The sequence below is a fragment of the Ricinus communis genome, chromosome 7 (genome assembly GCF_019578655.1).
Source record: "Ricinus communis isolate WT05 ecotype wild-type chromosome 7, ASM1957865v1, whole genome shotgun sequence".
NCBI lineage: Eukaryota > Viridiplantae > Streptophyta > Magnoliopsida > Malpighiales > Euphorbiaceae > Ricinus > Ricinus communis.
In genome coordinates, this window is record NC_063262.1 from 27,412,104 (window position 1) to 27,425,203 (window position 13,100).

Consider the following 13,100-nt stretch of genomic DNA (forward strand, 5'->3'; position numbering starts at 1 on the left):
CTTCGGATGCACAGAAGTTCAGGTTTGGGCTCGGTATTAATTTTATTTAGATTTTAAAAATTATTTTAAAATTATCAAAAATATTTAGTTTATTTATTTGTTAGTTATAATTAATTAAATTAATTAATTAATTAATAATATAATTTTAGAATTACTATAAATTAATTTCGGAAGGAGTTAATATTCTGGTATATAAATTTAGACCGTGATTAATTGAATTAAATGTAAGAAAATATCGTGTAATTGTATCGGAAATAATATTATTATTTTTTTAAATTGTGATTTGGATTGTGTTGCGGAATCGAGAAAATAATACAATTCTAGTGACCCGACTTTCATTAAATAAATGTAAAATATTTGATGTGTTTCTAATAAGTTCTGAACTCGTTATACGGTGGGTAAACATTCATATTTTATGAAAAATTTTGCCGAATTTTTAGTATAATTTTCGATTCGAAATTTTAAAAAGATGGAAATAGCATTTTTTTTTTTTTTATTATTGTTTTTTTTAGTTTCACAAGAGAAATGGAATATCAAAAACATAAATCCGTATCCATGAACTACCCGATGTTACAAGCGAGCCAAATCCCAACTTTTTTGTAAACATACGGCAAAAAGAGCAATTGCAGAAGCTGTAGTCGGTCGTATAATGGGGATCCCTTTGACAGAGAACTAGAGGCAAAGGCAACCCCGTAACTGTAACCATTGCAAGATGCGTTGCCCTAAGTAGGTATATATGGACCTTCTGTATTTCTATGAAGAGAAAATTTTTCTTTAAAAAAAAAAAAGAAAATAACCCACGATCATAAACATGCATGTGAACATTTAATTTCCACTTCGCTGATTTTCTGAAGGATTTTTAGCCAAATGTTAATGTTTTTTGTTATTGTAGTTGAAGAACCCACTGTAGCAGTAGTGTTAAGATAGCAGCAGTAGCAGTAAAGACGGCCAGTTGGTGAGGAGACATTTCATAAATCTACCACCCCACCCTAACATGACGCCTCTTGATTGCACACGTGCATTCTTGTTCTTGCTCTAACTCTATGTCATCCAGGTTGTCTTGGATTGTCCCCTTCATCATCAGAATCTCTCCATTCCCAGTTTGCCAACTGTAAAATGAACCTGCACCAATGATTCTATGAATTTCCAAGTTCAATCAAAAGTCTCCATGGTCTTGTCTTCCCTCAATTTCACAAAATAATTAGCTTCTTCTTTTCTTTTCTTTTCTTTTTTTTCTATTAAAAACAACATTTTTAATTAAATATGATCTATTTAAGTAAAATTTAAATTATTATCGATTCAGTTTAAAGATAATAATAACATAATAACGGTTGAATTTAAATAGTTTCGGTCTTCATAATAAATATGAAAATATAATAGTGGATGAGTCTTTACAAAATTGCAAATACTAGTTATTATTCATTGAAAAGATTAAAACGTTGAATATCTTCATATTAATTGACGAGTGTTTGTTATATAATTCAAACTCTGGGAGTTTGAAAATAGAAAGAAATAAATAGGTCTGACATATGTGATTGTCTTTTCAGAGTCGTATGGTAAATGGATCCCAGATCCCACATCTGGAGCCCCACCGATTTATGAATTTATGACAGGATACTTGCAGATGCTAGTTTTATACAATCTATCCAATAATTAGAGGAAACACATACTTGTCTAAATCCTGGTGAGATGTGGTGTCATGGACTCATGGGCTGGGCCTACTCCATAAGAAAAATCTTGTTTCACTGAAATGGGCCATGCTGATGTTTTGCAAAAGTTGCTTAAATTTTTGGATTTTATAAATCAACCTACTAGGTCAACTTTTTTTGTGTGTATTATTCCCCTGCAACTAGATCTAACATTGTCTTTGATTATGTGGGCTTCTTTTATGATGAATTCTAGTTGATGGGTTTCTAGTTCTTTCAAGCCTTTTTCTTATTGGAAGTCCAAAAGTTCGAACCCATTCCATATCTTCTTTTCCTCTTGCACCAAATTAGAGATCAATTCATTCGGTTTTGTTAAGCTTCTGTCTATCCAACATGTTTCCATCCTTTTCTTTTGGCAATTGGCTACAATTAGCATATTGCATATAACATTTGAACAATGAAAAGGTGACAGATAAACTATTATACATAAAACTTATTAACAGGCTGATATTATTTTGTTTAGGGTATGCTTTGTATCTATAAACTCTACGAACCTTTTCCTTTGTCCTCTATGTGTATGTATATCTTTATATAAAGAGAAAGAAGCAATTCAGAAAAGAAAAATAAAGGAATCCTAGAAAAGGAAGAATCCAATTCCACATGAAAACTCTGCTTTCTCTTTTGTTTTCTTTTGTATTATTCAGTTCCTCCATAGCTTTGCCCACTCTCAACCACGTGGAACCCTTCCCATATAACACGTACAAAAGCTTTTTGTTAGAAAAGAAGATGAAGATTGGTAGGTTTTTTGGGCCACCTCAAGGAATTAAAATGATTTCACCATGAGAGGAATGTTAAAATGCACAATGATTAGGGGGAAACTGTGTGTTGGAATATTTTTCTTGCAATTTGCGGAGGTGATTGTGGTCATCATAATAGCACATGCAAATTACGGATATGGAAAAATAACTATAACAAAATATAGCCCAAAGTACAATGTTGATTTAGTATCTTAGACTGTCAGGCTTGTGTAATTAATATACATACTAGTTATTCATGTTAGAGGGATGGTGAATTTCTTGGTGAGCCATAATATATCATTAATTTTTTTCTAACTTTTATTCTATGGGAAATAAATTTTACAGTCTCTAATCTGAGACTCTATTTCTAAGTACAATAATCCTTATTAATCCAATTATGTATTTAATTTTAGAGTTTTGCTAGAGTATCATTGTTGTAGTCTTCTATTATTGGTATTTTTAAAAAAAAAAATTAGACAATTAATCAGTATTATTTTAATTAATTAATTGATTTTATACATCCTTCTATTAATTAAATTGTAAATTAATTTATATGTAATTTTTAATTATTTATACAGATTAAAACTATGTAAGTGAATTTTATAGTTGTAAAATATCATTGATTAAATTCTAAAAATAGATAAAAAAATTTATAAATAAAAGTAATATATTTAGTTATTCAATAATTAAGTATTACTAGTCGTTTACCAGTGCGTTGTACGACTGTTATTATTATTTCGATTATAAAATTAAATTGATAGATACAATTTTTTAATATTTAATATTAACTAATAATATTTTAAAAAAATAGCAAACTAATTATTTTTCAATATCCTTATTTGTTAAAATTTTATAAAATTCTATTCGTGCAATAATATAAAAATTATTTTAAAAATATTTATTAATTAGTTTCAATATTATATAACTTACTACTATAATTGATATTACTATTCTTTTATAGATTTATATGATAAAATATACGGCTTTAATTTTTAAAATCCAATTAACTAGTATAGACTAATCATAGTTGAAATATCTGAATTCAAGTATATTACAATATAAATATCTAAATTTATTTAAAAAATTAGTCTCAAATTCAATTAGTACTACGAACATACTAACACTGTATATTTTCTAAATCTATTTTATTAAAGTTATAGAATTAAGCATTCGAAATTATCCCATTTGTTGGTCTTAAAGGATGCACAGAAAATAGCCATTAATTATTCTTTTATTAAATAATGTATAAAATTTAACTTAACAACAATTGAATCACATCTTCCCTTGTAAGAGCCAATGGGGCGAATGAGTATCAAACTGAAATATCAACCTGTTATTTAATATGATAAAAAAAGAAAGTAAATAGCTATAAACTAATAAAGGGGAAAAGAGAAGGAGAAAATGAAGTGTAAATGAACTTTCAGTTAACTCGTATATGGTGTTTCAATGGTTGAGTTTTGTCAACTACAAGTCAATGTTTCTCCACCCATGACTTCTAGTAAACGGCCTTATTATTAAAAAGCTACTTTACACTTATATAACTTTGTAAATGAATATGACATTGTTACATTGTTCCTTAACAGATAATTTATTAATTCATAAAGTTTAAAAATATGTATATAGAAAAGAAAGGAGAAAAGAAACAAAACAAACCAAATGAGACAATTAATTTCAATTTTCAAATGACATAAAAAATTCAGTTTGATGGATCATTTAAAAATATAAATTACTCGCAACTAAAATGTAGTTTCATATTTATATATATGGTAATTGTTTTGTAATATTAAACTCGACAGTTATGCAATTATAAAAGAATTCTGAATATTTGAAAAGTTACAGTTTCGCTTTTACATCAAATATAAAAAGTAATTATTTTTATTTTACATCGGTCGATTAACTAAAATTAAATGAATTTTATTCAATTGGTAAATATTAGCTCTAAAGTAAGAATAGCCGAATTTTATATATTTTTTTAACATAAACATATTCATAGTTAATTTAAAATATATCGAACGAAATTCTTATAAGTGGTAAAATACTACCTCAAGATTTTTAATAAATTAAATACTTAGAATTGTAATTAAATTAAAAGAGAAGTTACAATTTTATATTATACTTTATTGACAGCAAACTTAACATTCTTTAAATGCAAAACAATAAGGGAAAGAAGCATGCATTAACGCGTTGACTCGATTGCCGACCCGAAGTGCAATTCAAGTTTTTTTTTTTTTTTTTATAATTTTTGGACACACCATTGAATCAAGAACACTTCTCATTGTATTTTACACTTTCAAAAGGTTTGTTAAGAAGAGGAAAAAGGGTAGCGATGGAATGATGTAATCTCATTTTTATGTCTTTCCAAAGTGAGAGCGGTGAAGTTTCCTATGAACAGCCGATAGGATTTTTAAGTTTGACATTTTCGTTAATTAGACAATGATGTGTTCTGTTCGATAATTACATGCGTTTCTTTTTTTTTCTATTTCCTGTGCCGGTTTTTTTGCCGTGTGCTGACACGTGGCTGTCACATTGTTTGAAGGTGCGATAAACGTAATAATCCCACCAACGAGAAAAGCCACTCTGCTATGTCGACATCTATTCTATACTTTTTCAGATTTGAGCCTTTGAACTGAAACCCAAAATTAATAATAATAAAGTTAGGTGTTTTCAATAAGTAAATTTCACCACGTACATTTATTTTTTACAGTCAAAAAATCAATTTTATTTTATTATATTTTTTAATTTTAATTTTATGATATTTAACCATTATATTTTTTTATTCAAAGCTTAACAAACGGTAAGCTTCTGACATTTTTATTTTATTTTATTAAATTATCAAATTCTTTTATTTTTAATGTTGAATTTATTAATTAAATATAATATAAATATAAATAATTTTAAGAACTTGGTGAAATAAGATAAAAATTTAAATATATAGCTGGAAAATTTAAGGTTTATAAAACACAATTTGTTATAAAATAATTATTTATAATATCTAATATTAGTATTGTATTAAAAATCTTTTAAATTCTTATGAGTAAAAACTGAACGAAAACTAAATTATTATTTATGTAACTAATCTAATATATATATATATATATATATATATATATACATTAATTTTAAGCCAGCAGTTTTAAGAGATTCATAAGAACAAATGTATTATTATAATTTATAAGAATTAATTACCAAAGAAAATTATGAATATTGTATTTATTATCAAATCTAGCACGTAATTTTTAAATTTCAATTTCAACATCATATTTTAACAGATAAAGTTATTTGTCAAATCTGCTAGGTTAAAGTTATTTGTCAAATCTGCTAGGTTGAGGTAAAATTTGGCAACAACCAAAAAGAACCAAATCAATATTAAAATTGTTGATTCGTTCCATAACTAAAATAATATCATTTAAACACATAAATTAATTTTTATCTTTTCTTAATTTTATAATTTCATTAATTTTATGTGTTTAAACGATAATATTTTAATAATAAGGGTGCTGACTCAACTTCTCAATCTTATTATTGTTACCGGAGTTTAAATCATGTCAACAAACTTTATTAATAATTTTATTGAAGATTAAAATCAAAATTAATGTTAAAATCTGATACTAAAATTATAAATTTGAACAATACATGTTAGATTCAATAATAAATATAATATTTTTTTAGCAATTAAGTCCAACTGTAATTTGATGAAACCGTGAGCTTTGACATCTAAGGTATGTTAAATTTTGTTTGAGATAATTCAAGTTATTTTACTTAATACAACTATATAACTTTTATTCTCAAAATCAATTATATATGATAATAATCTAAAGTACTCACATGCCTAGTTGGATAATGATTACATATACCAATTATATATGATAATAATTACAATACCAATTTCATTTGTCATTAGAAAACGACAATTCATAATATTCTCGTTTTTAGGAAAAGAAAAATAATGCAAATCTAACTCCAAGTTGATTGACTCTTCTTTGTGCGTCAAGCTAATAATCCCAAACAATCTCAAATAGGACCTTTGTAATTAGACATTTTAGTCTAAAGGACATATATGTTTGGAGCTTTATTTTAGATAAATATATGAATTTACTTCTAACAAAAAAATTATAAATATATTATGATTAAATTTTAACGTATTTCGATTTAGTAAGTCAACGAGAAATTAATATATTTTAATTATTTTATAAATAAAATTATCGATCAATTCACTTTACGATTAACATTAGTAATAATATATTTGATAATTACAGTAAATCAATTATTATATTTGATATGGAAATTGATAATTGGCATAAAGAATCCATATCCGATTAGCATTAACAATAATATTTTTGATTATTAGGGATGAGTGAATTATAACTGATAATTAGAATAAAGAATCCCATGTAAACCCTAGACCCTCCATTCTTTGCGCCTCAACGGCTTGGGAGCAATTCAAGCTTGACTCGGTTACCATATAACCGAGTTCCCAAATCGCGCGTTATGAAGAAGTAATCAAAGACCTTTTCTTCTTTTTCCTTTCATGTGTACCAATGTCTCAAATTAACATTTATGATGATGATTTATGAGTTGACCCATTATTGTGGAAATTTGTCACCAGCCCAACAACTCTATTTATCAGTTTTGGAAGATCATAAATTTAAGCAGACACATCATTTCCTTTTATAAATGGATAGTCTCACAATATCTGATTAATGCAGTTTTTCTTTTCTTTTGTCTTTAATGACTCTAAAGCACATACAACATATTGTCATTTAATTTAATATTTAATGAATTAATAATTTTTATTAATTAATAGATTTCCAATTAATCAACCTTATTTTATATAATTAATTTTAAATTAAAAAAAGTTATAATATTTAATAGCTGTTTCTCCTAAATATATTAATTATAAAAGAATCGACTATACAATATATTAAACAAAAAGAAAAACAAAACTTATTTTTTCTAACAACCAAAACTGCCAAAAAAAGGAAAAAAAATTATAGATTTCAATAATAAATTAAAAGCAAATCCAATCATTTTCTTTCTTTTGCCCTCACGATATCATTTATTTCTTTCGAACAATTATAGAAACGGATAAGGTGAGGCTCAAACTCAAGATCCACTCTGAAATTTTAAGGTCCCTGGCCACCAGGCAGCCCTTTACTTGGTGTCTGTGAAAGTTTAAGTCTTAGATGTTTGGAATGGTACAAATGAAGGGTACCACTGCAAAATTTACTTACTCAACTAAATATTTATGACAATGAGCTACCTCTGCATCTGCAACTCTATTCTCTTCCACTTGTTAAGGCCCCGCAAGGATTTGTCAAGGCTACAGTAGAAATTTATCACTTTAGTATTTCTACTTTTCAGATTTTTCATTTTAATCCTTCAAGCCTAAATTTGTTTCTTCTTTATTTTTAAGTAAATTATGAATTAAACATTTTAAAAGTGCACCACTAAATTATTGGGTAACATATTTAAAATTATAAATAATTTTCGTCTATACAATCTATAATGAATAAATGAATGATGCGTATATGTAAGTCTTGTTTTATATTTAATATTAGATGATTGACACATTTAATTATTTGAAACTAATAAATTTATATCATTCATTTTTTAACTTGATATACATGTAGGAAAATACACCTACACTAAGTAATACTTATTTTAAATTTTTTATTAAAATCAACTCGTTTGTTGAATTTAGTTTAAATATAAAATTCAATAAACTTTGAGGTTTGAAGAGTTTAATAAAAATTGAAGATTGGAAGATTAATTAGTGATAGGTTTTAAATCTTTTTTTTTTCTTTAAAAGAAATTAGAGCCTAGAGTCATCTGTATATACATGTTAACATTTCTTCTGACTGATTTGTTGTTTATGGAATTCAGCCATAATAGAGTATGAGCACGATGAGGCAGGCAAACTTTTGAAACTCTATTTTGTATAGTTTTACTTCAAAAAAAATATGAATTTATATAATAAAATGCTAACATAATTATGCTTTATTGAAATGTTACATTAATTTACAAACATAATTATGCTGCTCACCATAAGAATCAAGATTAAATCAGTATTCTTATTGGAAAGTAGAGAGATCGATTTTCTATTAATAGTGAGTTAATAAGAATTAATACTTATTAATTTATTAAATTTTGTTATATTTTTTTAGTTTTATCATTTAATAAAACTAGCAAATAAACTTACTTATTAAAACAACTAAATTTCATTATTAATAAAATCATAAATATATTCACTTATTGATATTGATCCAATCAAATTGCTCATCAATATTAAATTTAATTAATTTATTTATAAATATCTAATGAGATTATTTATCAATATTCTTAAGGTTTAGTTCTAACTAGCAAGAGTGTTTGTCATCGGAAGTAAGAGGTGTTAGGTTTGAATGTACTCCAATAAATAAATAAAATTATAGATTCATTATAGGCTTTTATTCGACTGAAAATACTCATCCATATAATATGCATCTAATATCAATAAATTGTTAATTTATAGTATCAGTGGAACATGTAAATGTAATTTTTATATTATTATATCATCTTATAAATGTATTGAATTTAATAATAAATTAAAAAAAGCTTACTGTTTCAGTATAGTTATTGATGTAACATATAAATTTATAAAAACTTATGATACTTAGTTAGCTTAATTATCATGGATATTTATTTATTTTGTTTCATCTACGAAATTTTTTAAATATTAAAGTGAATCGTTGATATTTTTTTATTATATAAATCTATTAGTTTTCGAGTCATCGGTATGATTAGACTGAATTAAAAAAGATGAAAATTAAATAATACGAAATCTTTCTATAAAGATTTATAGATAAACTTAAAAGTTTATATTGGCAAAAAAAATACAAAAATTTAGTAATTAAAATTGGAGAATATAGAATATTTGGTAGGATTCACCCACCCCACAAAAATGAAGCAAAGAAAAGAAACACCTAAAAAAAAAACACAAAACATTAGCATGAATCTTGTTACATTCCACCATTTCTATTTCATATTCAAATATCAAATTGATGCAGCATAAGGTTTAAGATTTTAAAATAGAAAAAAATAATAAAAAAAGAAGAAGATATTATTGGGTAGCTTTTCCCCCATATTTATTGGAGAGCATACCTTTAATAAGCAGTTAACGCCTTCAGATATTATTTTGTACTACGAATTTTTTGAATCAATCAAATAAAACGGAAAAAAGAAAAAGGAAAAATAAAAATTCAGTTACCATGTGCAATCACTGAAGCAACGTCCAGTCCAAACCATTTTGTTTATAAAATGACCAAAATGACCTTACTGTACTTTTATTATTTTAAAAAATTAAATTAAAAGAATTAAAGACACTCCTAAACTTCTTCTTCCTCTCCGACGCGAGGGAGGGACAGTTGTCTTGAGCAAGTCGTAGACGCGTTGGAAGCTTTAAATTACTATATTGTCCAAGATTCTTATTTTATTCTTTTCGCCTATGCGATAATAAAACGAGGGGCAGTCTAGTCAATAAGCAATTATATTCTTAATCTATATAATAACAATACAAACGGCTCTTTCTTTTTCTCACTCGCACTCTCCCTGAAATCTTTTGTTATAAGTTATTGAAGAAGAAACCTATTAGACATAAACATAGTCTTTACAACTGCCACCCATTAACAACACAGCCTCCATTTTTTTTTTTTTTTTAGATATTATTATTATTATTTCTTTTTGAGGCTAAAGTCTGTGTTTTTATTGTGGTTGGTTTAGAAAAGAGAAGTCAGTTTTAGAGGGAGAATTAACGGCTAAATTTTGCTGGTTTTGCGGCTGCTGGAGAACCGGAGATCGAGGGAAGTTTTTTTTGGAAAGTTACAGAAATATTGATTTTTTTTTTAGGATTGGACTTTTTGTTATTTTTGGGTGATAGGGTGTTGATCTGCTTCCAATTTGTATTAAAATATCTTATTAGAAAAGAGAAATAACAAAGAAAAAAATGTGGTGGATGATGAGTGAAAATGGTGGGCATTACTGTTCCAAGAAGACTGATGATATTTGTGGTGATGTTTGTGGCCAGGTAATTTTTTTTTTATTTTTTTTTTAAATTATTTTATTTTAATATGGGTTTATTACAATCCAATTGATCTGTTGTTTAGGATTCCGTTTTATGGTTCTTGACAATTGGCTAGGAAGGGGATATCTTAAAGTTTAGATCTTTGATTTTTGAAATCAAAATTTTATCATATAATGCCGGTGTCTGTGATTTAAGCTGGAGGTTAATGTCTCTGTTATGGCTACTTGAATTCCAGATTCCATATTATACATGATATGAATTTATCTTCCCATTGTTTTTGGGGGTTTGAAACTCAAGGTTGATTTTTTAAGAAATTGGGGACATTTGATTGGGAAACCATAGAATCTGTTCTCATTGAAATTGGTCACTAAAATCTTTAATATCTTCAAAACTAAGAGAAAACACATGCTTGTGTACATAAAAGCTGGGGTTTGGGTGTTCTATTTGCTTGCTGGAAAATTGTAACTAATTTGCTTTTTTCACTTCCTTCTATGCTAATTTGGAAAATATGTAAGAAAGTGAAGCATATTTGAAATCAATTCGTCTTTGAGAAATGATCATGTGCATTCTCTCATCCTTCTCTGGAATTATACTGAGCTTCACTGCAGGCAGAAAATTAAAATGCAACACAAGGGTCCTTTTCTTTTTTGCTTAAAAAATATGGTTATCATTGGTAGTTTTTTGCTTGAACTTTTTTAAAGATCAAAATATCTTGGATAGAAAAGTTGCTTTACTTTGTGCTTTCTTCTAAAACAAATACGAAATTTTGAAAATTGAAGTTCCTTTAATATGCAGGACTCAGGCAGGGTTTTGAGTATGAACAGACTTCGGTGTATCCTCCGTGGCATTGATCTAAAGACATTATTATTTTTATTCATTCTCGTGCCAACATGTGTCTATGGTATTTATGTGCATGGACAAAAGATTTCATATTTCCTGCGGCCCTTGTGGGAAAAACCGCCTAGAAGCTTTAATGAAATTCCACATTACTATCACGAGAATGTTTCTATGCATAACCTCTGCAAGCTCCATGGTTGGAAGGTTCGTGAGTTTCCAAGACGTGTTTATGATGCAGTGTTGTTCAGTAATGAGCTGGACATCCTCACAGTTCGCTGGAAAGAATTGTACCCTTATGTGACACAATTCATTCTTCTTGAATCTAATTCAACGTTTACTGGCAGTGAAAAGCTCCTCTATTTTGCCAACCATCGAGATCAGTTCAAATTTGTTGAGCCCAGATTGACATATGGAATGATTGGAGGGAGATTTAGGAAAGGAGAGAACCCATTTATTGAAGAGGCATATCAGCGAGTAGCATTGGATCAGCTTATCAAAGTTGCAGGGATTTCTGATGATGACTTGCTGATAATGTCAGATGTAGATGAGATACCAAGTAGGCATACTATCAATCTCTTGAGATGGTGTGACGACATACCTCAAATTCTTCATCTTCGGTTGAAGAATTATCTCTACTCTTTTGAGTTTCTTGTGGATAATAATAGCTGGAGAGCTTCAGTCCATAGGTATCAGACAGGAAAGACACGATATGCACATTACCGCCAGGCAGATGACATTTTGGCAGATGCAGGATGGCATTGCAGCTTTTGTTTCCGCCGTATAAGTGAGTTTATATTCAAGATGAAAGCTTATAGCCATTACGATAGAGTCAGATTCAAGCGTTTTCTAAACCCTGAAAGAGTGCAAAGAAAAATCTGTGAGGGTGCTGACCTATTTGATATGCTTCCAGAAGAATACACATTCAAAGAGATCATTGGGAAAATGGGACCAATTCCTCATTCTTACTCAGCTGTTCACCTTCCATCTTATTTAATAGAGAATGCTGATGAGTACAGATTTCTCTTGCCTGGGAATTGTATGAGAGAAAGTGGGTAATTATCATAAATAACCTTCCAATATCTGTTTATGTAAAGCTTAGGCAGAGGTGCGGCTTGTGCGACTCCATGCGAAGGTCCAACCAAACATGTGACAACTGCGATGCGCCGACCAAGTTTGGGAAAAATGTTTGGAGAGTTGGGCAACTTCTTGGAAATTTTATGGGGTCAAATTATGTATATAGCTTTCTTCTGGATTTGGTTTTTATTCAATGCAGAGCTTGCGGAACTTGACCTGGTGCGGAACTTGCTGTGGATGGTAGTAGCCAAGTCATTACTGGGCGTTTGTGTACTTGTTAGCATTGGTAGAACTTGATTCTCCAAGTATTCTAATATATAGTTTTGAGGTTCTGATGATTTCCCTGTGTAGGGAAGTTTTGTTGTGAGACAATTTATTCTTGTCATTTAACACAATGATTATTTGATTGCATTTAGATCTTATATTGACGACAATTCTTCTCCTTGTCATATGCTTGGAACAAATTCATATCTATGATCTATCTCTAACATTTTGTTGAGTCATTTCAAGCGCTCACCAGTCATCACCATAACAGAGGCAGGCTTGTCTAAGGTGGCCGAAATGGGACGGCGCCTCCTTGTCTCTCGGCTATTGGTTGGAGGAAAGAAAGAATATGAGATTTTACTAATTGCATAATGACAAATAAATCCAGTATACGAACATGCTGCAAAGATTCCACATGTCTGG

General features: G+C 28.3%; 1 protein-coding gene across 1 annotated transcript; it reads left to right on the plus strand.

Annotated features, from left to right (window-relative positions):
- The first annotated feature begins 9,920 nt into the window (after positions 1 to 9,920).
- On the plus strand, positions 9,921 to 12,847 carry LOC8283455. The gene is made up of 2 exons (XM_015725924.3): positions 9,921 to 10,505; positions 11,298 to 12,847. Exons 1-2 carry the CDS (start codon positions 10,425 to 10,427, stop codon positions 12,393 to 12,395), a joined length of 1,179 nt encoding a protein of 392 aa, XP_015581410.2. The 5' UTR covers positions 9,921 to 10,424; the 3' UTR covers positions 12,396 to 12,847.
- Positions 12,848 to 13,100: the final 253 nt, after the last annotated feature.

Coding starts and splice junctions, on each gene's coding strand:
- LOC8283455 (XM_015725924.3), top strand. CDS start 10,425: ATGTGGTGGATGATGAGTGAAAATGGTGGGCATTACTGTTCCAAGAAG. Junction 10,506..11,297: donor GTGGTGATGTTTGTGGCCAG/GTAATTTTTTTT, acceptor TTTAATATGCAG/GACTCAGGCAGGGTTTTGAG.